Source organism: Polyodon spathula, chromosome 17, assembly GCF_017654505.1.
Source record: "Polyodon spathula isolate WHYD16114869_AA chromosome 17, ASM1765450v1, whole genome shotgun sequence".
Taxonomy (NCBI): domain Eukaryota; kingdom Metazoa; phylum Chordata; class Actinopteri; order Acipenseriformes; family Polyodontidae; genus Polyodon; species Polyodon spathula.
Window position 1 is genome coordinate 32859327 of NC_054550.1, and position 25119 is coordinate 32884445.

At 43.5% G+C, this 25119-nt stretch overlaps 1 protein-coding gene across 5 annotated transcripts; it reads right to left on the reverse strand.

Annotated features, from left to right (window-relative positions):
- Positions 1-518: 518 nt before the first annotated feature.
- Positions 519-25041, reverse strand: LOC121329938 (protein Smaug homolog 1-like). Of its 5 annotated transcripts, none has more exons than XM_041276031.1 (12): positions 24775-25041; positions 13870-14370; positions 11991-12269; positions 11488-11597; positions 11103-11189; positions 10171-10402; positions 9802-9887; positions 9374-9492; positions 8595-8799; positions 7395-7521; positions 6536-6619; positions 519-4834 (listed from the first exon to the last, which is right to left on the reverse strand). In XM_041276031.1, exons 1-12 carry the CDS (start codon positions 24965-24967, stop codon positions 4806-4808), a joined length of 2052 nt encoding a protein of 683 aa, XP_041131965.1. In that variant the 5' UTR covers positions 24968-25041; the 3' UTR covers positions 519-4805. The 5 variants fall into 5 exon arrangements, with proteins under 5 accessions (XP_041131965.1, XP_041131964.1, XP_041131968.1 ...); XM_041276030.1 differs by having other exon boundaries at positions 6484-6619; XM_041276034.1 differs by lacking the exon at positions 11991-12269.
- Between the last annotated feature and the right edge of the window lie 78 nt (positions 25042-25119).

Below are 25119 nucleotides of genomic sequence, written 5' to 3' on the forward strand. Positions count from 1 at the left end.
GGCTTGAATTCTTAACACAGTTTATTGATGTTTGTATTTTATGGTCTTTAAAAAATGAATTAATTAATAAATATATTTATATTATATATATGTAAAATATTTGTGTACTGTGCAGTTTCTTTAATTACCTCTCCCTTAGAGATCCAGCACGTGGTGCTAATAAGCCTTAAAAAATATTCATGCAGGTGAAAACATTTTTAATGTCCAGTTGCATTTATTATTATTGAAAACAATGATACACAAACTAGACAATATTACAAAGGTGTTTTTTTTAGAGTGATTAACTGTGTCTAAATCTTCAGTGTGGTGGAATCCCTGCCTTGCTTATTGTTCAGGTTTTGCCAGGGATGCTTATATAGCGACACCCGGTGGAAGCATGCTGTAACTTCCATTGCCTGTTTCTTCTGAAAAACACGTCAAAAGCAAGCGTAACCCGAACCGTTGTCGGCATTGCCCAAGACATTCCCTACACACCTCAGCACATTCAGGAAGATTTTGAAATGAGGCAGCCTGCGACATTTTTCATCAAACCTTTTTTTTTTTATTTGAATACTTTTCCCGTTACCTGTGGGTGTAACATAGACCCCACACATAAACATAAAGATAAACGAATAGAAACACAAGCACACAGATACCCATGCATACGCATGATTGTGCATTGATTCAGCACACAATACATATTGTGACACAAGTCAAAAGCACTATGCAGTATGTTAGACCTCCAATTTACAGACACACACACACATACACACCCTCCCCTCATTACAGAGATGCACATGACTCTTCATACTGGCATTAGAAGCAAATACAGGGTAACATGATGAGCTGACCGCACCAGTCAGTTGACATAAGGGCTTCTGTTTCACCTAGCTTTACATAACACAAAATCACCAGCAAAGGTTTATAAATGTTATTAAATATTTCTTATCTTGTACTTTTGTTTTTACTATTATTATTATCATCGTCACTATTTTGCTTCCTCTGTATATTCTTTTATAACTCCATATAAAATAATTTTACATTTGGTGTAGATGCATGAGTACAAAAGAAAAAGGCACTGCCGTTTGTTATTCTAAATATCTGACTTCACAGATTTATGCATGCATTTTATATAAATAATGCTTTTTTTTCAAATTGTTCTAAACCTGCAGTCAATACAGGCCCTGAAGAGACAGCCCGGGGGGAACACACAAAGTTAAACTGCAGGAAATCACAACCATTTCTGCACATCCTTCTATAATCAGACTCTGTATTTAATCAACTATTTCTCCTTAGCATGAAGTGTAGTATTTCAAACTGTAGTGATCAGACAAGTAATAAACTATGGTATCAGTTGAATAAAAATATACAATGTTCTATAAGTACAGATCCTGCAAACTGAGTATTCCCAGTATTTCTTTATTTTATTTCCTGTGAGCCCTTAGCTATACCGTGGCACACTGGATAAATATGCTTGGTAAATAACACCACCAAGATGCCAGGTGTTACATGTATTTATTTTTTGCCAGGAGGGGGTGGTCTGGGGGTGCAGGACCGTGGAGCAGGCAGTGTACTGCTATTGCACTAAGATACTGAGGTCACACCTGGATGTGATTGTAGTGATTGTAATTGCAGTGATTGTAATGGACCTAACGTCATCACAAGTGGCACACACAGATACACATATTACCTATGTACGTGTACGGAGGGCTGTATGTGAGAAATATTCCTTTTTGGCGTTTGCACACCATCTTGCTTGCTTACAGTATTTGTAGTTTGCACGACAAGCGCTAGCTGTACTTTTACCGTATTTGCATATCAAAGTTTTGGCACAGTATAGTATACAGACATTAGCAATCAAAATGGCATGCTGTGTCTCAAAATACAAAAAAATAAACTAAGTAATGATGCTCTTTTGAGATACTACCCTTGATATATAATTAGTAAAACATTTTAAAAGCACATTTGGTCAATTGAATGTTGTATACTTTCTGGAATAGCCTAGAATAACTTTAGGTTACTTATAGGCTACTGTTGAGTAAGCTATACAGCCTAACGGCTGGTTTCCAGATTACAGGTGGAATAAATGCAACAATGCTCTGTGCTGCCTGCACTTAGATACAGCACCCCGCCCGGACGCTGGGACCCTGCTAAGCTGATCAGTGGCAAGAGCCCTCCCCTTGCTTCTTGTGCTTTATTGAAACACAGTGGCTGCTCTCATCCGAATCTCAAGATAGACCAACAATCCCAAATAAATTTTTCTCATCCTATAACTTTAATATAAGAGATTATATTTCAAAATGAAAAATAAAAAAACATAACTATGCTAATATCTGAGATGCACTTATGGACACCAGCCATAGCAAGTTAATACAAAGAGTATCTTAAATAATACATCAAACGAATGTAACAGCTACCTCTGCAACAGCAATCGAAAAAAGAAATAAATAATAATTTGAATCTGAAAATAGTTTTTAGGACTTCTCCTCAATTTCGGTGTGTCTTGTCTGAGTTTTTCAGAAACAGTTTACACTAAGTGGCATTAATAACACTGGTCCAGTTGTGTTACTGTTTAATTGCTTGTGTAATTCGTTAGTTTTGGAAGCCACTCATTACATTTGTAGCAGTGTTGCTAGTGTGTAATTTCAGCGTCATTAACACCACCTGTGTTATAGTGTCACCAGTCATACCAGTATTTTGCTTTGCACAGCCATGCATTTCCAGGCACTGAACTGTACTTCACTTCATGAAAGCCAATTCCAACCCCACTGAGTTCACTGCAGTCCATTCCAGTACTGGATTCTGATTCAACCAAGTTGTGAAAACAATCTGCATAGCTTTCTGGTGCACATACAAGGCACTGCTTTAGTGTCCAAACCTTCAGTATCACTCTGAACAACACAGGGTTATTCCCAAATCAGGATTAACAGCACATTCACAGCTGCCTATGTTAATACTGAGCGCCCCCTGCTGTATCATCAATGTCATTACAGAGGGCCAATGTGACATGCAGAGGCCTCAGGGGTGATTACAGCTGTTCAGGGAGCTGCAGGAAAGATAAAGGAGATTTAATTTATATCATGGGGTTACACAGAAATAAAACTCCCACCTTACTTTAAGAATATTCTACAGGCAGTATTATCCCTGACCTCTGAATGACCCTGCATACCAGGGTAACTTCACCCCTAGTCGTACATTTGAAACTCAAGAGTATTTTAATACTTTTGGCACTTGGAACTGGACTTCATTTCAAGTCCAGAAAAAAAAAAAAAAAAAAAAAAAAACTGGCCCCTGCAGTCTACTGGATTTGACTCACTAAGGCCTTGTTTCTGCTTGACAACTCGTATGGGAGAATCCCAGATTTCTATCACAAACATTTGGAATACTCCCAGGGAAAACAAAGACACACAGAGGTCACTTCTTCTCCAGAAGAATGAGTTTAAAGCTAAGCAACGCTGTCCCAAGCACTGACTAGAAACAGCAGCACATAGAGGGACGAGTTTGTGATTTTCAGTGCCTAATGGAAACACAGGCATTATAGGTAGGATTCTATAGCATGATCCCCTTCTCAAGGGGTGTTCAATTCAATAATACTGAAACTTACTCTACCTCCTTCTCATTACACCTTCATTAGACCTGCCTGCCTTTTTTTCTCTTCAACTTTCTTCCTCCTCTACATCCCTCTCTCACCCTCTTCTCAACCACCGCAGTTCATCCTCTGAGCAGATGGCTGCAGTTTAAACACATGTGCACAAGTGAGCTTGAAAAACACAGCGGAGCAAACACAGGGCTCGCTTACCGCTAATATTCAACCCTTCAGATAATTAACCGCGGGTCACACCACTACAGACAACCGACTCTGGCCAGCTCTGAACCACATCAGTGCGGCTAAAAGTGAAGAATTTAACCGAAACAAGCACACAGGACCCAGCTTTATGGAAACTAAATAACCGCATCATCATCATCCCCCCTCACTCTCGCCTCTTCTTTTCATCACAATTCCCTTCCTCTTTCAGACACCTAGCAAATCCCTTATTCTTTCAGCCCAACCCTTGAGCTGTTACAAATAAACAACAACATTATTTTCACACAGCTTTGCTGCTGGCTGGAAACAACAAAACAAACACAAAAAGCATCAGCTAATAACTACTGTAAGAAAATGATAAAACAATAAGCATTTACAATAACACTGTCCAAAAAAACCCTAAAAAATAGAAGAATAACATTCATACCTGAACTTTTATAAATGTTTCTGTACCCTTAATATTGGCATTTTTATGTAAACAATAATTATATATTTGCTTTTCCTATCTATACAAAGCACTGTTTCTCCCACTGTCTTATTCTTTATCCAAAAGACATGCTAGTTAGGTTGTTTCATTGCTTGATTTTGGAGGACTTGCTCTCTCCTGTGAATTGACTTGTGTCTACTCTTTCTCACTCAGCAATTGGTCACACAGGTTCACGGCTTCCTGTTTGGTACCCCCCCACCATTCTAATTTGTAAGTTACGAGATGACTGCTCCACTGGAGCAGCTCGCAGTTTCCATGGATATCTTGAAGTCTTGAGGTGGGGGGGGCCTTTTCCGATATCTTCTGAAAAACCTGGTGCTTGTTAACTTGTTTTATAAAAAAAAAATTGCTTACGAATTGAGGAGAATAAAAATGGAGAATAACAAACAAGGAGCCAGTAAGTGGTGAACGCTGCTTTGTTGGCTGTCCAGGTGAGAATGACGGCGGGCAGGTGACCCTTCTTGACCCCTGGGTTACCTCTCCCCTATGACTCGCGGCCAGCACTGTCTCCCTGGCCCTCCTCTCTCTATGGCCTCAGATGGTCGATGTCCGGTCAACACCATCTGCAAACAAAAAACAAAAAAAACAGCAGCGTTTAATATCATTGCAGTCGGACACATGCAGTTTCAAGCATGTCTAATTGCAAATGCAACTGATTCATCACGTAAAGGTGACCTTTCCTTAACCCTAACTCAAGAGCCACTGCTGTGGAAACCGGGATATGTATTTCCTCATTGAGTTTAACCACTTGCCCAGAACTACAATCCCACAATTCACTGAGAAAGCGACTCATTCCTAAGGAATGTGAAACAAGAAGTGAGATAAATAAATCACTTAGAAAATAGAAATGAGTTTTAGTAAGTTTGATCATGACAGGTTCAATATTAAATGACACAGATTGCTATTGATTGATACTCTACAATCGCCTAAACAAGGTAAATGTACGCATTGAACCACATTGTTTTGTTCTGAATTCATTTAACTAATACCTAACAACCTACAATTCCTTAAAGGTAAATTACTGGGGGGGATATGATAATTGGCACACCAAAACAGAAAAGTTACATAGTGCTGGTCACTACTGTGCTGTAGAATAAAACTACAGTATATATTACATGGGCACCCTCGCTCTGTAAAGGTCTGTGGCTGCATCAGCAGAGGGAGTGTCTCTGATATAATGATTGTGAAAGCAGGGAGGCTGGAGAGGCAGGTGTTGCCTGTGTGGTTCTACAGCTATGGCCAAAAGTTTTGTATTTTAGGATTAAGAAATAATAATAATAATAATAATAATAATAATAATAATAATAATAATAATAAATAATAATAAATAAAAACTATATGAACATAATTGAGATCTTTTATTTAACATCATGTAATCATAGAAACTACAACATTATATTGCAAAACTCTACCAGAAGCCATAATAGTAGCACAGTATTTCCTGTTAGATTTCAAAATGTCACACTTCAATTTTTGTCAGTTTTTCGTCGCTAAGTATATGGAAAACTACAAAGCAGTATGTAATTCAATATGTTAATGTAACATTATTCAGCTGGTTTCATTCAATTTTATGAAGCAAAATGAGTTACTTCTATAGGGTGATGCAAAGCTTTTGGCCACAGCTGTGGAGTGTTCTGGAGGCCGAGCACACAGATGGCACTCAAACACTGCCCAGTCTGTGGATGCCCCGAGCGGACTGGCGCATTCCTCAGCACACCACAGCGTGGCTCCCAGGCCCCTCTCCGGGGTGTTTGCTAACGGCCTACACTCACAAAGCCCAGCTTGTCAGCCCGTGAGGCCGGAAACTGAGAGGACACTGTCTCCTGTTACTGACACTCAAATACAGACTTTATTCAAAACTACCAAAAAAAAAAAAAAAAAAGATACAAAACACACAGGCACAGGCAGACTTATTACCTGTATCCTTCTGTTTGTTTTTTAAACGTTATTCTCTTTCTGCAGTGGTTTACTGATTTCATATGAACAAGAAAAGGCAAATAAAATAGTGTAAATGTGCAAGTTCTTGCATTTATTTTTGTCACAGGCTATTCCACGCATAGTTTCTGTTTTTTTTTTTTTCATGCTTTCTAATAATTTCACCTTGCAATAGCACAATTGTCACATACTGCACTTCTGCTTATCAAACTAGCATAGAACATCTAGCTCTTTACAAGGTTAGGGGAATGGGATGCACCTGTCCAGCATCCCTTACCCCGTGCCACTTTGCTAGAATCCACTCGAATCTCTTTGATTATATTCATCACCTCCCAATGCATGCTCCGTCATGCTCAGGCACAAGGATTCCAGGCGATTGTTGATATCTGGTTCTGTCACTGGCACCTGGAACTCTGGAAGAAACACAATCTCTTAGATTTCACTACAGTGGATCAGAGGTAGTGTGCACATAGTTTTGGATAAACTCTGATTTGAACCAATAACCCCCCCCCCCAATCACATTCACTGGGCTTGACTTTAGCTGAGTCAACACAGACTGGGCTTCTAAAATCTCTTCTGGGGAAGGAGAGCTGAATTAAGCACTCGCTGGCAGTCATATTGCTATTTACAGGTCCTAAATCCCCCCCAGTGATGTCTGTGTCTTAATCAATCCATTAATCTGCCCAGCGTCAGAGAAGCGGGGAAGGAGAGGAGTCTGGGGCAGGCTTCAGGAGTGCATACCCTGGGCTTGAGCTAGCCCTTAACAGCCGCCACTGTGCACAAGCAGCCTGGGATCGGCAAAAGATAGAGAGAGGGTGAGAAAGGGAAGAGGATGGAGGGAGAGAGTTCAGTGGGGATGGAGGGATGCAGGGGGAGACGGTTGAAGATAGAGGAAGAGAGAGAGAGAGAAAGGGAGGGAGAAAGCCAGAGCTGTTGCAGCACAAAGGCAGCTATTGTGGGAGCAGGAGGCCGAGGCAGCAGCAGCAGTGTTGGTGTCGGGTTCACCCTGCAGTTTCCTTTCATCCTTTTGCACATTCATTTTTTTTTGCTGTTTTGGAAAGAGTAGCCCTCAGATATATATTGTATACAGGCACCTGGGAAAATGCATTTCCCACATACCTACATACATACATACACACATACATACATACATACATACATACATACACACACAATGTTTGTTCATACCAGCCTGCTGGAACAGGAGCATGTTGTGTGGCGTGGTGTGGACGGGCAGCGAGCGTGTGCGCTGCACCGAGCTGTGAGTCCGGCTGGGCATGCTGTTGCTGCCTCCAGGGTTGGCAAACCACAGGCCCTGAGAAGACACAAGAACACAGTCACAAGCAGACCTTTCATGACCTCTCAGCACTGTGTGTGTGTGTGATATATAGGTTTGAATGGAGGTATAACTGCAGCGTACAAGAATGAAAAAAATGAAAGAATGATATATATATATTTTTTTTTTTACATGTACACAAAAGGTTTAAATGATTAAAAAATCATTTATTTAAGGATGTTTCAGACAAAAGCCCTTCTTCAGCTGTGTAGAAAGAAAAGTAAACACAGCGCAGTAAACCTGTTATTATTTGTGCATGATGTCATGACTATGTCAGAATAGAATGTTCATTCCAAGAGGTTCCAAAGTTCCTAGTTTGAAGAGAACTTGCGTTCCCTTTGTTTCCAAGCAGCATTTGTTCTATAGCACTGACTGATCCCATAGATGGCGAAGTCTTCAGCAGTGTGATTATATGTAATAGTTGAAATGTCAGGCTAATGGAAATGTGCTGATTCATATGATTTGTAAATATTCTACATTTATAAATATAAATATATTGTATTTCCAACTCGCTTCCAAACACATTCATCAAGCATATTCCAGAGTGCTATTAGGGGAAACATTTATTAAATGTCACGAAACACATACAGTATTAAAATCGGTCTCTAGCTCTCCCTCTCTCTATCCAGGTTTCTCTCTCTCTCTAGCTCTCCCTCTTTCAACCCTTTCAGGCCCTCCCGCACGCTGGGCCAGGGAAAACAGGAAATGCCTGTGTACTGTTCTCACTGACTCAGCCTCTCACTCTCATTCGCCTCCCTTTCATCATCTCTCTCCCCGTTTCCTTCACTTTCTCTCCCTCACTCCTGTCAGATCTAACCCACCCGCTCTCTTGTTCACATTTTCTCTCCCTTAGTCTGCCTTTTCCTTTCTCCCCAAAGCCAGCAATCACCCAAACAGTAATACTCCAGTTGTGCCCTCTCTCAGGTTTACTAAGATTCTGGTCCTGTGCAAACTTCAGAACTGTTAAAAAGAGACAAAAAGAGGTGTATCCGATGAACTGAAGCAGTACGCTTCTAATACTCAGAGTCTCTGTGCGTGAGGTGCCTGCCTACCTGCCTGCCCTGCTTGTGCCCGCTAAGAGTGCTGGCAGGGCTGCGCTGGGACGCCCCCAGGATGCTGCTGGTTCCCAGAAAGCTAAGCCTAGCTCCGGACAGGCTGCGCGATGGCACCTGGAACTGGCGTGGGCTCCGCCGCGACATCACCCCTCCCCCCACGCAGCCCGCTGTTGGCAGGGAGTTGGACTGATTGAAGCCACGGCTGAAACACAGACACAAGAAATAACATGGAGATCAGCCACACTGTGAAAGGTAAGACAAAGGATTTATTCCATGTTTTAATTAATTCCTATTTCTTGAAGGAAAAAAAATGTTAATGTAACAAAATGAGAAACAAAACACCTGGGGTGTTCTAGTTTTATAAAATGAACAGGTGTTTTCACCTATTTCAAAAAACAGGAGTTAATTAAAGACTGGTGTAAATGCTTTGAAAATATGGTGCACAGTGTCATGTTTTGTACTCAACCCAAAGTGTATCTGTGAACAGTAAGGGATAATAGCCACACTTCCAGCCAGTGGAAATAGACAGCAGGTCTGGGAGGCAGGCACAGATTATCAGGTGTGGTTGTGATCGTTCTCATCTGGGCTGGGCAGCATGTTCTGAGGTGCTATTGTGCACTCTGCTCAGAAACCTTCACTCAGGGCTCCACCAGGTATCGAGAGCAATCCATTTCACAAGGAAGATTCTCCATCCTTCTGCTCCATACAATACAATGGAAACTTCAACACAGGCGCTGGCTTTATTGTAACAAACTGTGATTTTATGTTAATGATACCTCCTCTGCTGCCGATACCCTGCTATGTCCAAGAGGGATTTCCGTGGTAATGACCTGAAAAGCTTCTGCACCTGCTGTTTCCATGACAACAGGCGCTTCTTCTGTGTCTCTGTGAAGGCCTGTCAGGGAGAGAAACAGACAGCGAAAGAGAGAGAGAGAGAGAGAGAGGGAGATCAGAGTGTGTGCTTCACCAAGACCATTTGTTTGATTCGTTTTAGAAATGTGTGCTACATTTTCATCAGCTTTCTTGTTTGTTTGTTTTTAAATGTTTAATTCAGACCTGTTCTAGAAGCCCACCTGCTTTAGGAAGGCAAATTCATCCAGAACCCAGGGTGGTCTTCTAGGACAGGTTCTGACTGCAATAACGAAAGCTTCTCTCTGTAAGTATTAGTGGCAAGGCCCTGGGTCTGTGATGGGAGTGCGATTACCTCGTGGATTAAACACCTGTCTATGAGCTGCAGGTATGAGCTGATGTTCTCTTCATCGGCTCTGGAGACGAGGAGCTGAGTGCAGACTGGAAGAGAAAAGAGACCAGAGTGAACCCAGACACACACTCTCAGGTATCTGGCCTTATAACCACACTACTCCTCAAGTATTTGTAATGCTGTGCTATAGCATGCTTTAACTATACACATACATGCGATCTGCCTTGCTTCCTCTATGCTTTAACATTGCTTTACTACACTTTGCTATGATTTTACAATGCAACACAGCAGTCAATAACTTCTACAAGGCAACCTTGGTTAAACCTATTTAAAATGTTCATTAAAAAACAAAACAGAGAGACAAATAATTACCTTTTCCCATGACTCGTGTGAACTGTGCAGGTAGATCCCCTTCTGAGATGAGCATGCCCCCCGACTCCCCCTCACCCCCTCCCAGCTGCGATGACAGGGCACTGCCCTTCCCCTCGGAGCCTGACATGGGCCGCTGTTCCAAATCCTCTCCGCTGTAGGCCTTGATGGGCGTTAGGATCATCTGGTGCAGCTCCTGCAGAGGGGCACGAAGCCCGCCCCCCTCCAGGACGTCCTGCCACAGGCAAAAAAGCATGGGAGCCAGTGACGAGGAGAACCCATGGAAGAAATTCTTTGTTTAATCTTATCAGATTATTCAGACCCACAGGAAAACGAATCATCCTCTCTTTACCCACACTTGGATATAGACTTTCTGTTGAAACCTTTGACCTTACTGCTACAAAAGTTTATCTTATATACATCACATAAATCGAGTCTTTGAAAACTGATTGCATTTTAAACAATGGTATTTCCCTAGCATTTGTGACTTGTTTTCTTCTTTAAATAGACGTTATATACCAGTGACCCTACAGAATACTATAGTAACGTACACTACAAAAAATTAATTCTCCACACAAACATCCTTGCTCCAAACCTTAGTTAATCTCACAATGCCACCTGTTGTAAAGCCTTTCCCTAAATGTGTCCCTTTAAAATGCCTCCCTTTATTGTGCACTGCTCCGACACATGGCCCCTGCCTGTCCCTGTGCCAGACCGACCGACTGACTGACTGACTGACTGACTGACAGACTGACAGACTGACTGACAGACTAACAGACTGACAGACTGACTGACAGACTGACTGACAGACTGACAGACTGACAGACAGACAGACTGACAGACAGACAGACTGACAGACTGACAGACTGACTGACAGACAGACTGACTGACAGACTGACAGACTGACTGACAGACTGACTGACAGACTGACTGACCTTCTCCAGGGACCGCAGCACCATATGCCGCTCTTTCAGCTTCTGGATGCTGATGACGATCTTGTGCCGCGCTCCTTTGGTGACGTTCTGCAGAGAGAATTACAGACAGTGAAACAACAAGGGAAAGGGTGCAGAGCGGAGCACCGAGCACTCGGCACGGAAGCTGCTGATGACAATCTTGTGTCCAGCTCCTTTCTGTCACTTTCTGCATGAGGAGTGAGTCAGTGGAAGTGAGGGGAAAGGAAGGGGGACGGAAGGCAAGGGAAGGAGAGGCGGGGAAAGAGACTCTTGCATAGCTGAGCACTGAGATCTCTGGTAAGGATGATGAAGACAGTGTTGTGCCTTAAGCCTTCTCTTCCAGCTTCCAACATGCCAAGGAACTCACCTGCGATTCCAACTGCCTCTCTGTCAGTGACATCATCTCATCGTAGGTCATGGTTGAGAAGAGAGCTGCGTACTTGTGGAGACGGAGGCTCTTCAGCCAGGCTGGCACGTCTGCAAGCACAGTCACACGCACATTACTGCACAAGACTACACACGTTATTCATAGGTAAAAAGAGAAGAAAACCCAACAGCCTGCTTCCCTACAAGGACAAGCGTTTAAAAGAAAGCGACAGGAAAAGTTGAAAAAGAAAACAGACAGGCAGCAGTATCTGAACATTGAGAAATCTGATTTACTTATAGAAAGCTGGTAGTGGTGACGTCCTAATATTTCATCCAACTATGAATACGGAGCCCAACAAGAGTCTGAACTGTATTCTTTACTCTGCAGCAGTCAAAACTATTTTTCTTAAGCCATATTTACTTCAGTTAAACTACCAACAAATATCTTCTTATTAAAACTACAAGAACAATGCGCTACGTCTTCTCTCTCTCTAGTGAGCTCACCCCTCATGCCGCTGCCCTCCTCGTGGAATGTGGTGCAGTGTGCCGTGCCAGTCACGTGCGGGCCCTCGTCCAAGTGCTCGCTGCCCCCGCTGCCCGAGGACGCCACACTGCTCTGGGGGGACAGGGGGGCATGGTCGGGGACGGGGACTCGCGAGTGCAGGTCCTCCTGGGACAGCCAGCCGTGTCCGAGGGGCTGCCGCTCTGGCGCGCTCATCGGGGGGGTGAGGGACACCGAACGCTTGAGGGGGCTATGTTGGCCGCTGTGCCCGCCGGGCAGGACTGCAAGACACAAACAAAAGCGCCGTCGCTCAGCGAGACTGCCCACCGGCACTGCAAAGTGTTTTCTAGCAGCCCTACTCCAGCCGTGGCAGTGACAGGTGCTCATTCACTAAAAAGAGCTGGATTAGCTCATTAGACACACCTGGTATGGGGGGGGGGGGGGAATTATAACACAACAAGTGGAGAGCTCAGTTTCCTTCATAAGAAGTCTAAGGACAACTCTGAGCAGTCCATGTTCACTTAAAAAACATGTCTTTGTTACGAATGTGTGATTGTGTGAAAACAAACCTAGTGTGTGCAGATGCCATTAAAAACCAGCAATGATCAATTAAAAATGTCTGGAATACTGCAATTAAATCATGTTTCTGGGTCACCCCCCACCGTATTTTAATCTAATACACTGCTAAGGTCAGTTTCTTTCTTTTCAATAGGAGGCAGTGAATGGCTTAGTTAGGTTAGTGCTATGTATAGTTTTTCACAGCCAGTCTAAAATAGGTCCCAGATAACATTACAAGCTCCAGACCCTAAATATTACCCATTTTCCGTAAATACAGACCGTCTCCTCAAGTAACACCATACATGGGAAGGGACATGTGGGGCTCAGCTGGCTGGGAAACAGACTGAAAATGTAGACCTGAGTTCTAGCTCTGAGCGGCATTGTGACAAGTACAGTTTTGAAGAAAGGTCAGCAGGTAGGAAACTGTGGCAGCCACTATGTGCTTAGCAACCTCCACTGATGTTGAAGGCATTAGCCAAAACGACTTTCTTACAGCCTTAGCTCAGAAAGCTCTCACATATAGTCCAATTGTGCAGTTTCATTGCAGTGCCAGTGCCAGTGCCAGTGCCAGTGCGCTGGTTTGGTGCCAGGTCCTAAACGCAAAGGCAGTGTCCCAGATGTTAGGTGTTAGGACGGAAATATAAAATAAAGAAAAAGGAGGGGGAAATCAAGGCTAATGAAGGAGGCAGGCTCTTCTGTTCTGTACTGTATACTGTTCATATTGTGCAGCCTTTCTTAAAGGAGCAAAAACCAAGGCTTACAAAATCATGTTCTTACCTTTCCCAAGTGCAGGTGAAACCAGTGTTTATTTACAGAGCCACAACACTGTTTTACCAGCCTTTACTTATGAACAAAACAGAACTGTTTTTGGCAGCCCTCTGTCAAAAGCTTTTTACTCAGACTTTAAATAACTTCTGAGTTAAAGCTACAAACACTTTGAGTTACAGGCAATAGGACATTACCTGGGATTTAAACTTGTAGGGCATGCTGCCTAAAACAACTAACATGTGGCAAAGTAAAGTTCTCTTACCTGTATCACAGGAAGGGAAAGGGGAGAGGAAACCAAGTACTTTTATCAGCTTTTACAGTAGTGTTGTGACTTTGTAACAGCAGGTTCCTGGACTGCATACTTTACCAGTGCAGCATATGATTTTCTAAGATCAATCTACTGCAATAAATTCAACTCTAACTCAAACTATAAGTGATAAATGTTTGGTTATGCCTTCAACCCTGTAAACAGTACAACATGTTACATGATTAACATGCTATTACCCTTGTAAACAGTACAGCGTGTCACACGTTTAACAGGAGACCCTCACTCACTGGTGTTGGTGCTGCTGGCAGTGCCAAGGGCATTGATAGTGGATGGCACGGAGGTGGAGGGGTAGAGGGAGAGGTGCCCGTTCTCACACCCCTGCTGATGCCAGCTGCCCCCGCCAAAGCCCGAGTCCCGGGGGTTCTGCCAGCCGTTCAGCCTGTCGTCTGAGCCGCGCCGCTGGTGGTGAGGGAAGAGGTGGTGAGGGGTCTGGGCGCGCTCCAGAGAGTCCGCCCGCGCGGCAGCACGCTCCTCCAGGTGGTTCAGCCACAGCGCCAGCGCTGTCCGGTCCTCCAGAGACGTAGCCGGGTGTATCAATGCGTAGGACAGCAGCTGCCGGCTCTCCTCCAGGTGGCGCCCGTGCTCGATGGAGTGCGCCAGGATCTTGGGCAGCAGCTGCATGTACTCCCCCTTGGCCTCGATGTTGCCCGGCTGCAGCAGCGGCAGATGGGTCAGCATCAGAGAAAGGACCCGCTCCTTGGGTTCGCCCTGCCACTGGCTGATCAGAACTGCAACAGGGAGGGAGAGGCACAGGGTCAGTGACAGCACACAGTGAGAGAGAGCCACAGTTAAACATGCCATTCAGGGGAGAGGTGAGAAACATCTGCACAGGATTCAGCATAGAGGTTATTATAAGTGGCGCTTTTTAAAAAAAAAAATAATACATGGTCTTTGACTCTAAACATTTTTTTTTTTTTTTAATGTTAACATTAAAAGGTATAAGACTAAAACACCAAATTAACGGTTCAGAAAAAGAGCAGGGACGGTTATAGTAGAAAAAGACTTGTACGGCAAGTCAACTATAAAAAAGCAGAACGTCAGGCTCCTTAGCTAACAGCACGGAGGGGAAGCTATGGTTGTATTATACACTGTTCCAAAGGAACACTCTGCTACAGACAGTCCTCAATAATAACCCTGCATCTACTCAATACAGAGCATGTGTCAGAGGTCTCAGGATCACTATTTAGAAACGGATGTCTTGACAAGACACTGTTTTGATGGGACTAACTGTAATACTTGAGGGGAGGGAGGAACCAGTTTTAATGAACCTTGTATGTGACCAAAGAAAATCTTGTATGATTTACTCTGTGTATCTACATTTCACACAATCCTTTCGAACTGCAGACAGACGCTGAACAGCAGCTGGTTCAGAAAGAATTCGAAATACTGGCTGCAAATAAGACATTGCGTTAGTAGTGCTTTTAAAAAACAGTAGAGTGTGTAGACTATTTATATAGATGCTTCCACACATGGTGAACAGGGTAAGGAATGGAGGAGTCATCATCTTATTTCTTTTTAAAAATGTTAGAAGCTAAGTAAAGCAGCAAGTTCAGACTCTGGGCGCAGGTCTATAGATAACTATAGTCGCCTATTTGACAGGAACCCTCATTCCAACAAGGCTCTGCAAGGGTTATAGATAACAGCAGGTCACGGCACCACACTGTGTCTTTACTGCACTCACACAAATAGAGACTCTGTAACGGGCTAGGGGGTCTGAACAAGTTTCAGGGATTACTGAGTGAATTTCTGTATAACGTACAGTAAAATAGGACAAACACTTCGCCTGCTGTACACAATGTTTTTTTTGTGGCGTATTTGGTATTGTGATTGTTATTGTAATTGGGAAATTACATTTCCCAAAACCAAAAAGGAAATGGGAAAGCAAGAAGACACACAAGGGTGTTGAGACCTGGTTCAATATCTGCACACCTGGGGTGTTCTTTGGCACAAGGTGAAGCAAAGTGCTGTTAAACGGTCCAGGCCTATGGATGCTGGACCCCATTTGAAGCCCCGGAGTGTGTTATTGTACCCCTACCCTGGACAGTGTTATTGCACCCCTCACCTCTGCCAAAGTGAACTGGATGTCAAGTGAACCTGGCAGAATGGTTCTTCAAGCGCTGTTAGTATAGTGGCATCATTAAACAGGTTGGGACTCTCGTTGAAATGAGATTACTCTCTCTCCTTTTGCCATTTTAGAAGCAGCCATATTCCCGCTATGCACACATCATCATGTCTGGGATAAACAGCAGATATTCCAGCTCCGTGAGGAATAACTGCAGAGTATTGAACTGTGAGGCAAGTCTGAACATTCAGGCAAATAGGCAAAGGGAACACTGTGACTGTCCTGAATACAATCTGAACGAAACCCGCGGGGTTATTAATCCACAAGACATACAGTGCCAGGAAGAAAAAGAGGCGCAACCCGCTGGAACAGTGATAATGCCGGGTACTATGTGACATTTAGAGAACAAAATCCGCAATTGAGAGGTTTTCTATTTCATATAATGATAATGTCACGGAAGCTGAAGCTCATACTACTGCATAAAATAGGCAGCCGTTTAATAGCACTGTCTTCAGGGGGTTACTTTCTTCTGATATTGGTAAAGATCCCATCGTTGAGTGTTTAAAGTTATGGATGAAGCACTGCTTAGCTTGGAATGCTCTACATGACCTGATAGGCTAGTTTTTATACAAGGGTGTTTTGAATCTAATGAATGAAATCGGGAATGGGGGTATTTTACCAAGTGCTGAAGTCAGGATTTTCATTCTTTGAGTTATCTATGTTTGAGAAAGAAACAATTGAAAAGAGTAAAAGAAAAGACTACTGTGGTCACCTTAAGAGAGCCTCAGCATTTTAGGACCGAATCATGTGATTTCCTTAATCAAGCCTCTGCTCAGGACTCGGGTTCTGCTGCATTTAGCCAGTAATAAAGCCCTCGTGACCTACAGTGACACCCTGCTCCTAAAATTAGAGCCATCAATTTGACTTGGCCTCCATCCTGCCTGCCTGCCCTCCCTCCCTCCTGCTTCTGGAAGCAGCAGAGAGGCAGGGACATACAGTGCTTTCTCTCTCCTTCTCTCCCTCCCTTACACCAATGATCAGCAGTTCTGCATGGACACACAACGTGCTCTCTCTCTCCCTCCCTCCCTCACTTCCTGTCCCGCAGACTCTCTGTTTTCCTGCCTTGCCTCTCTTAGCCGAGTGTAACAGAGACCCACATTGCTGTTGAGCAGTCGAGTGGAAAGTGTGAGCAGCTCCGAGCCTCTCTGTGAGGTGATTAGAGACGGGCTTTACTGCTGAAAACGAGCAGAATTCTCTGCAGTGCGCTCGCCTCAACTGACAAAGTGACTCATCGGAATCCACGGCCACAAAGGTGAACAGTGCTTCACATTCACCACCCTCCTTCTTGGACTCAAATCAGCATTGCTAAGGGAGTCTTTATGAAGCTGAGCAGGTGCTGTTTCTCTTACCCAGGATCTGTACAACAATGTAAAACCAAACAATTTGACTTTTGATTTAGAGGTGGTTCTTAAAAAAAAAAAAAAAACGGTTAGTTAGTAACTTGTTTTTTGTAGAACCAGTAGTCTCTTGTTAGATCATAATGTTTAATAGATCACGTTTATTAATGGTGATGGAGTAGCTGTGTGGACAGGGCTTATATTATGACATTACAGTAATGTATACTGTAAATAAACAAGTATTAACTACAGGAGCTCGGTGTACAGATATATTAATAATGGCTCACCTTGGCATTGATTACTGTGCTCTCTGCAGAGTCACATGACGACAATATGCACCGCTAACCAAAACATATTGGGTTAGGCTGCTGTTGTGAATCACTAGTGACTATGACAGCACCCAAAAGGGTATAAAGAGTGGTACTGTACTGTACTGAACTGAACTGAAGTGCCCTCTTACAGGCATGGAGCCACCTGGCATTAAAAAGTGATTGTTTAAAACATGAAGTTTAACAGGATTTGTTTCAATGGTATTCTGCAAACTGGAAATCACCACACACAAGCCTTGGAGTAGATACTCTGCATTTAGCAGACACGTGATTCCTGTTCTAAAAACACCCTTTCCACAACACACAGACCCAGAAATAGAGCAGGGGAGATGAGTGCTTGTTTATAATGAAGTACCAGAAAGCACAGCCCTGCAGGAGGAGAGGTACACAGGCTGCACCAGAATGGGAGTGAGTGAGTGTGCAGGGTCAGAGGTGTAATGAACCCCAGAATCCGAAAGTGAATTACACATTGTTTCATACGGAACACATCTTTCAAATCATGACCTTCCCTGGAAATTCACCAGCCTCTTTGTATCTCTTGCTCTCTTCATGTGCTCCTGCTGCTGTTAGATCAGTCTGTGCCTTTGATGTCAACCCCCCTCCCCCCCAATTCGGAGCTTTTTTTGTGATTTAATTGGGCAAATGAGAGGGAAAGGGAAGAAACCAGAAAAAACAGAAATAGCCTTGGAGTCTCAGGTTTGACTTGACAGATGAATGTATAGTTGGAATAAGGTCAAGGTATATATGCAGGGTTAAATGCAAATAGATTCCGTTCAATTCGCTTGAATGATACAATATGTTTGTTATAGACCTGATAAATACTGACCCATACTCACTCCATGTATTGCATACATTTATGCTTCCTTAGCTAAATCCAGCACACAAACACACTGTAGATTTACGCTTGAATTGTACCATAGATATCCCAGGACAGCAGCACTGTTGTACAGTGGGAGAATCCATGATGTAAAACCACAGAGGAAAGTGGGGAGAACAGGGCATTGTGGAGCCATTCTGCACGGAGCTCCCCCAGCCATCCCTCCGACTCTCAGCTCCAGCTCAGAGCTTTGGAATGTGCTGGCATACCACAAGTCCGGCTGAAGAATGCACAGTTTCCGACTTACTGCACAGCATCCCAACGGCACTGGTTAGACAAATACTTTGTCTTTGAGATCACCCAGCCCCAACGATAACAAACACTTCCTTCCACAGCCCCCGCCACCCCACTGCTGACCTGAGCCGCTCACCTGAAGAAGGGGGTACCGATTCCAGGCTGAGGGAAACGCACTGCACAGACAAACACACAGTTCAGGATTTAAACCACCATTTTAAGTAATCATTTTTGCTAACCAAAACCGAACACAGCAAGTTAAAGACTCTCTCTCGCTTGTTTCTGTTTTTAACCATCCTGCCATCTGTCTCACTCTCTTTTCTCAGCCAATAGGGAACAAGGATCTGCTGGCAGCTGAACCTCTCAGCCTCTTGTTACCATGGTGAGAGAGAGCTTATAGCCCCGCCAACACTACTAACATCACAACAGATTCCAAAATACTTTGTTTCAAAAAAACAATTTTGGTAAACATGAGAATAAAGCCCTGGAAACTGATTCACTTCAATGAAGTCTTCTTGCCTCAACAGTCTCTGATTTTTCCATCACTCACGCACAAGCCAGCGTCGGGAGACAGCAAATACAGGTAAACATCGGCAAAGATTGCAGAAAGGCTTTTTTAGGTCTATCTGTTGGCTTTAAGAGGCCACAGCTATTAGTATGGCTCAGAATATCACAGCCCTTACTGCTAGTATGTGTGGAATGCAAGTATCAGTCAGCCTGCCTGAAAACCCCAGACCTCTATTTAAGGAAATGGCTGGGCCCGTTTCACTTACTGTCTTCCCTTTTGCAAAAAGAATGATTCTTTTTTTCCAATCTGGAAGAGCACTTTAACCCTCTCTCCCAAAAAAAAAAAAAAAAAAAAAAAAAAAAAGAAAAAAAAAAAAAAAAACAAAAACAAAAACAAACATGAAAACTGATTCACTTCAATGAACTTCTTCCTTTGTTAACCGATTTACTTTCTAGGAAAGGTTGAGACAGTTCACAGAAAGGCTTTTTTTTTTTTTTTTTTTTTTAGTTTTTAAACCCCCCCCCCCCCCCCCGAGCCCTGGAATAGAAACGACACTACAGTGAAATCGACTTTGCTTGGGGTTTCCTTACCCCCCCCGAAGATAGAAACGACACCAGCTAAATCACTTGCCTCTCAATCCTTTCCACCTCTGGAGTCCTGGGCACGAATCTGTTCTCTCAGGTGACAAGTGAAATAAGTTAGGTGTTATCAGCTTACCCCCAGTAGACAGCAGTGGAATCCACACTGCAAAACAAACGCTGTGCAATTAAGCACAACTGGAAGTCTTTGATTGACAGAAGCCTAGGACTAATTGGCAGGGGGTATACAGGTAAGGATTGAGGTGTTCTTGCTCTCATCAGCTTACAGAGCTACAAGGTAATTACAGATTACCTTTTTGTGCCTGACTCTACCATGAGCCACTGTCCTTTATTGTGCTAAAGCACTGAATTCACTGGCACCAAGACTATTTACCTTAATGACCTTGGTGTCACCTTGTTCTACTGAAGCCCTGAGCCAATGATGTCACCTTGTTCTACTGATGCGATTATTCGATGATGGGGACCAGCCAGGTAAACAGCACGGCGGGTGGTAGAATCTAGTCTGTCCAAACTACAAAGTCCAAACCTAACGCAACTCAAGGCTCAATTACCACACCTACTCCGATAGAGCTTAATAAACAGCAGCAGGACAGTTTAACCAAAGGACTTGTTCACTGTGAAGGCTTGTGCTGTATATTTTAAGTCAAAATATTATTCCAACAAAAACAAACAAAGATATAACAACAATAAAGAAAAACAAAAAAGTGCTAAAATCCCATGCAATAGCAACACATTCATGGGAAATCAATAAGAGAGAGTAACTTTGAGGTGAGCTACACTACACCCTCAACCAAGTAGTGTACATGCGATAGGCAACCCCAGCCCGAAGGAGCTCCATGGCTGCTGTGGGGAACATCAGGCAATGGAAAGTGATGTCGTCAATTCCCAGGGGGAAAATACATCTGCTGGAAGGCATTCCCATTCTATTACAGCCTGGACAGCGGCCAGCAAAAACAAAAAAAAAGGGAAAAGAGTTGCAACAAAGGGTTGGAGCTGCGAATCCGTGTCAAACCCTCCCCTACACCCTGCATGGAGACATGACTGCGAGTGGAGAAATCCACACTCAACCACGACAGCCAGTGCAGTTCATTCAGAAAAAAAAAGAGAATAATGATGGAGCTGTACTGGAAGGGCTGCACCCGTCCCAGCTGAGCTATTCCAGGAGAGCCACACCCACAGGCTCCTCTGTGTGCAACAGGGACTCTGCAATGCAGGACACATTGTGGGACTGAAAGACATTTCAACTCATTATCATTCATACAGGTGCAGGCCTAGGTGGTGTGTTCAAACTTCATTTGTGGCACCCCATTCAAAACATGGACCCTTATGCACTGCTCGATAACCCCATTCTTCAAGCTTTTATCACACACTCCTAGCCTCCTACCGTCCTTTCAAGGTTGCATTTTCTAATCTCAGATTATGAGGACCTTTTGCTTGTGTGTGCACTGGTTCATAGTTCTTCTACTGTGACCACATCCTCTGTTAGCAGGACTGATTCCCACTACAAAAAAAATATAAACAACTCTACTTTCTAAGTGCACAGCAGGCTTGGAAGAATACTGCAGTTTAGAAGAATGGTGGTAGGTTTAAAGCTGGACTATATATCAGGGTATTTTTTTGTAGTGTGCGTGCAGTCCTGAGCTGGAAGGAAGGCTTGTAGCAGTGTGAGTGAGGCAGGCCAGCTGTCAGGCTGTGAGCTCTGTGCTGAAATACAAGGCAGTTGGGGGGAGTGGGGACTCTGTTCTCTCCCTCGGTAAACACTGAGCCTCTCCCAGCCCTTAGAACCAGAGTATACTGCCCACGGGCGCAGTCTTAACCACAACTCTCTGCCCCCTTTCCAAGCAAGCTGCTCCGCAAGTCAGACCTCCTCTGAGTCAACAGCTCTGCAGTGTTTCAACAGCCTCATGCTACCATGTGCTCAGTAAGAAACTCATTCTGCACAGTGCCAAACTGTGAGTGGTTATAATGATATACAGACACTCTGTTCCAGACTTCTAAAATATGTTTTTTTTTTTTCAGAATGCGATAGAGTGCATACTCAGAGTTTTTTTGTTTATGAAGGCAAACGGGAGAACAGGGCGACACACAGCATCTCTTTTTTTACACACTCACAGACTGTTGGCTGTAATTCTGTTCCCATTCCACAGGCTCTGTGTCTGCCTCTTCAACAGATTCATGGGCCAGAAATAAACTGTTTGCTCATGTGTGGGTGAAATTAAATATTTAGACACACGAAAGAGACAAGTTTTCTTTCTTTATAGAATGGCGAGTAACATCTTAAAAACAGCTGAGTGAAGGGAGGAAAATAAAATTGCTGTTTTGGTGTCTGTGTGGATCAATTGATAAGTGTAAGTGTGTTAACTGGTGAGAAACATGATGTGTGTGCACAGTACTAAAGCGGTTTGCTTTTTTTTCTTTTTTAAAAATCAACCTGTCAGACCTAAAGGGTCCTTAAAGTTGGTGTTAAAGGAAACTTCTATTTCTGAAATGTTTAGTTTAGGTGCCATATTTTGAAATTGCAGCCATTTATTACCATGCGGAACTTGAAATCTCAAATCTACACTTTATAGAAGTGAATGAAAATCCCACATAACGGCAGTTATTACTTGTTGTGTGTGTGTGTGTGTGTGTGTGAGAGAGAGAGAGAGAAGCATGTCTTTCTTCAGGTACAACCCAATTAGAATGCACTGAACTGAAGAGACCGTTTTCCAGATCTATGTAAAAATGGTATGAGCTCTCCTGCACATCCAAATGCACTCTGTTCTGCATGTAGGATTCCTATGCATGTGTAGTTAAGGACCATGCCAATTAAAGGGACATGAACGGTTTTACTGTCCCAAACACACATTGCAATTGTCAGACATGACAGAAGCACAAGAGACGTTACCAGGTATGGGCCAGAACCACAGGAGACCGATCTACATCCTTAACCCTTTGCGTCTGTTCACATTTCCCTATGGGTCTGTTCACACTTGAGGTTGTGTCTTGTATGCAAATGTATATTATGACCCCTTCACTCAGAACTGCTGTGCCAGAGACATCAGTAGATGAGTTTGTATCTCATGAGGTTTTGGGAGGGAGATGAACTAACGGAAATGACGATGGTCCTGATTGAAATGTTAAACAGCTGACTTGTTTACTCATTCGCTTTTGTAATTTAAACAAATGCACTACACAGGATCCGGAAAAGAGGTGTGGAAACTCTGACTTCCTAGTCTCAATGGCTGCTTGTTATTTGGAAAAGCCACGTTGCCAGAAAACAAACAAACAACAACAACAGCAGCAGCAGCAGCAGCAGCAGCTCACACAGAACACCACAGCAGACTGTACTGTACGTGAGCAGACTCGATCATCAGACAGAAAAACCTGCAGAATAAAGTCAGTCATTCATGAGTACAGCAGACTACCTCTCCAGAACTCCCAGCCGCAACCCCTCACATTGCCAGCAGCTTGTATGAACAGCTGGAATTAAAAATGCATGGAAACCAAAATCTAAATGCACATTATAAACTGAAGCAAGGTTTCCTTCGGGGTTCTGCAACTGAAAGCCTCTGATCTGGTTAGGAAGTAGTGCATACAGACAGTTAATTGAAGTTCTGATCTACTGCACAACACACACGGTTCAATGGGATACTACAACACACAGTACAGACAGTACATTCTACTGTATTACAAGAAGGACCGCAAACATGCCACAATGTCCTGAAAACAATAACGCTACATTATAATCCTTTAACTCTGCATTTTCTTAAGATTTCTTTGCTGGTCAGATTGTAAAATGCAAATGAGCGTAACGTGAAATTAAAGCATTTTTTTTTCAATGTACATTAAATAAAGTGCTTGATGTACATCTGTGTGATAGTCTGTGTTAACAGTACATACATTATGGGTCGCAGTCGCATCAGGTGTGAAATTTGAAAGGTTAAACTATTCTCTCCTAGGCTACCGCTGGATAAAGGGGACTCCAGGTGTCAAACCATGGATGTAAAGGGCGACTGGAATGCGTTGGGAGGTACAGCACATGTGCTTCCAATAGCGTAACTGAATTGCAATCTAAAACAATTCCTCTCTCATGAAATACTCCACTATGAACTAGTCTAATTATCTTGTTTTTTTCCCCAGTAATAACATAACTATTAAGTTAAGGTCGAGGAAGAGTTTTAATGTTACAGAAACAATGGTGAGGAATTAAAAGTTCAAGTTGGGGTTCGGCCTGGGATTAGGGAAAAAGAAAGAACTAATATTTGCAGTGTGTAAATAATAAGGGAATGACATTGTGTAGCTAACAGAGCTAATACTAATCCATTTTAAGTATCCTTCCACACTGTTTCTGCCACTGGAAAACCAAAGGCCAACTACAGGCAACTACTGATGGGTCTATGTGTGTATGTGACTGGTGACTCCAAAAAAAGGCAAAGGCTGTAGAGTACTGCAATGTCACAACGCAAAATAATCTAACACTGAATATGTGGTGGTTTTGTGCAATCACTGTCGTTCCAGGCGCACCTTGGCCAATGCAGTGATCTTTTGTTGTTGAACCTGGTGTTAATCATGTCCCTTGTGAAGTCACCAATATCCCTCGAGTGTTGCGCAGTCTGGTATTCATTAACAGTCTCGTGATTTTATGTGTCCAAATATACCCCCCCCCCCCCCCCCCCCCCCCCCCCCCCCCCGATTTGGAATGCTTATCCCCCTCACCGCTGCGATTCCCTACACGGCTCGGGAGACCTGAAGATTCAATGGGAGTCCTCTGATCCCACGACCGAGCCAGCTTCATTTTCCACACAGCTCACTGTGTGCCTGGCCAGCAGGGTTCGCTGTAGCGCGATGAGGAGAAACAGTCCCTGTTGGTTTTGCCTCCCTAACCCACTGGAACACCAGAGCCAATGGGACGCTTCCTTCGGAGTCCCCAGTGAAGACCGGCCTTCTTCGCACAGCCAGGATGCGAACCTGCCCTGCGTGCCTCACCCTGTGCACCACGCGGCTGTGCTTCTACCAGATGAACCACTCGGGGACCCAGTGGTTCATATCAGTGTGGGGTAACCACCAGAGTTGTACTGGTATTGCATGAACGCACCTTAATACAGTATTATTATTATTATTATTATTATTATTGATATACTCACCGGGGTTGTTCGCTTCTAACTCCAGCACCTGCAGCTCGGTGCAGTCCGCAAGAGAGTGCTCGAGACAGAGCTGCAGGAATCGCGCCTGCGTCCTGCTCACTTGCTTCAGCAGCGACAGCAGCGCCACCGTCTGCTCGCACTCATTCCAGCCCTTAAACCAACCGGCCAGCACTCTCACCTGGTCGCGAAACATCGTGAACCAGAAAAAAAAAAGAATGAGGAGTCTTTGTTTCAGATCTTCCCGCCGCTTTTTATAATTCCTTCGCAGATTTTTTTTTTTTTTTTAACGAGTTATGTAAATATTGTATGTATTTTATTTTGAGGGGTAGCGTTGTCTTTTATTCT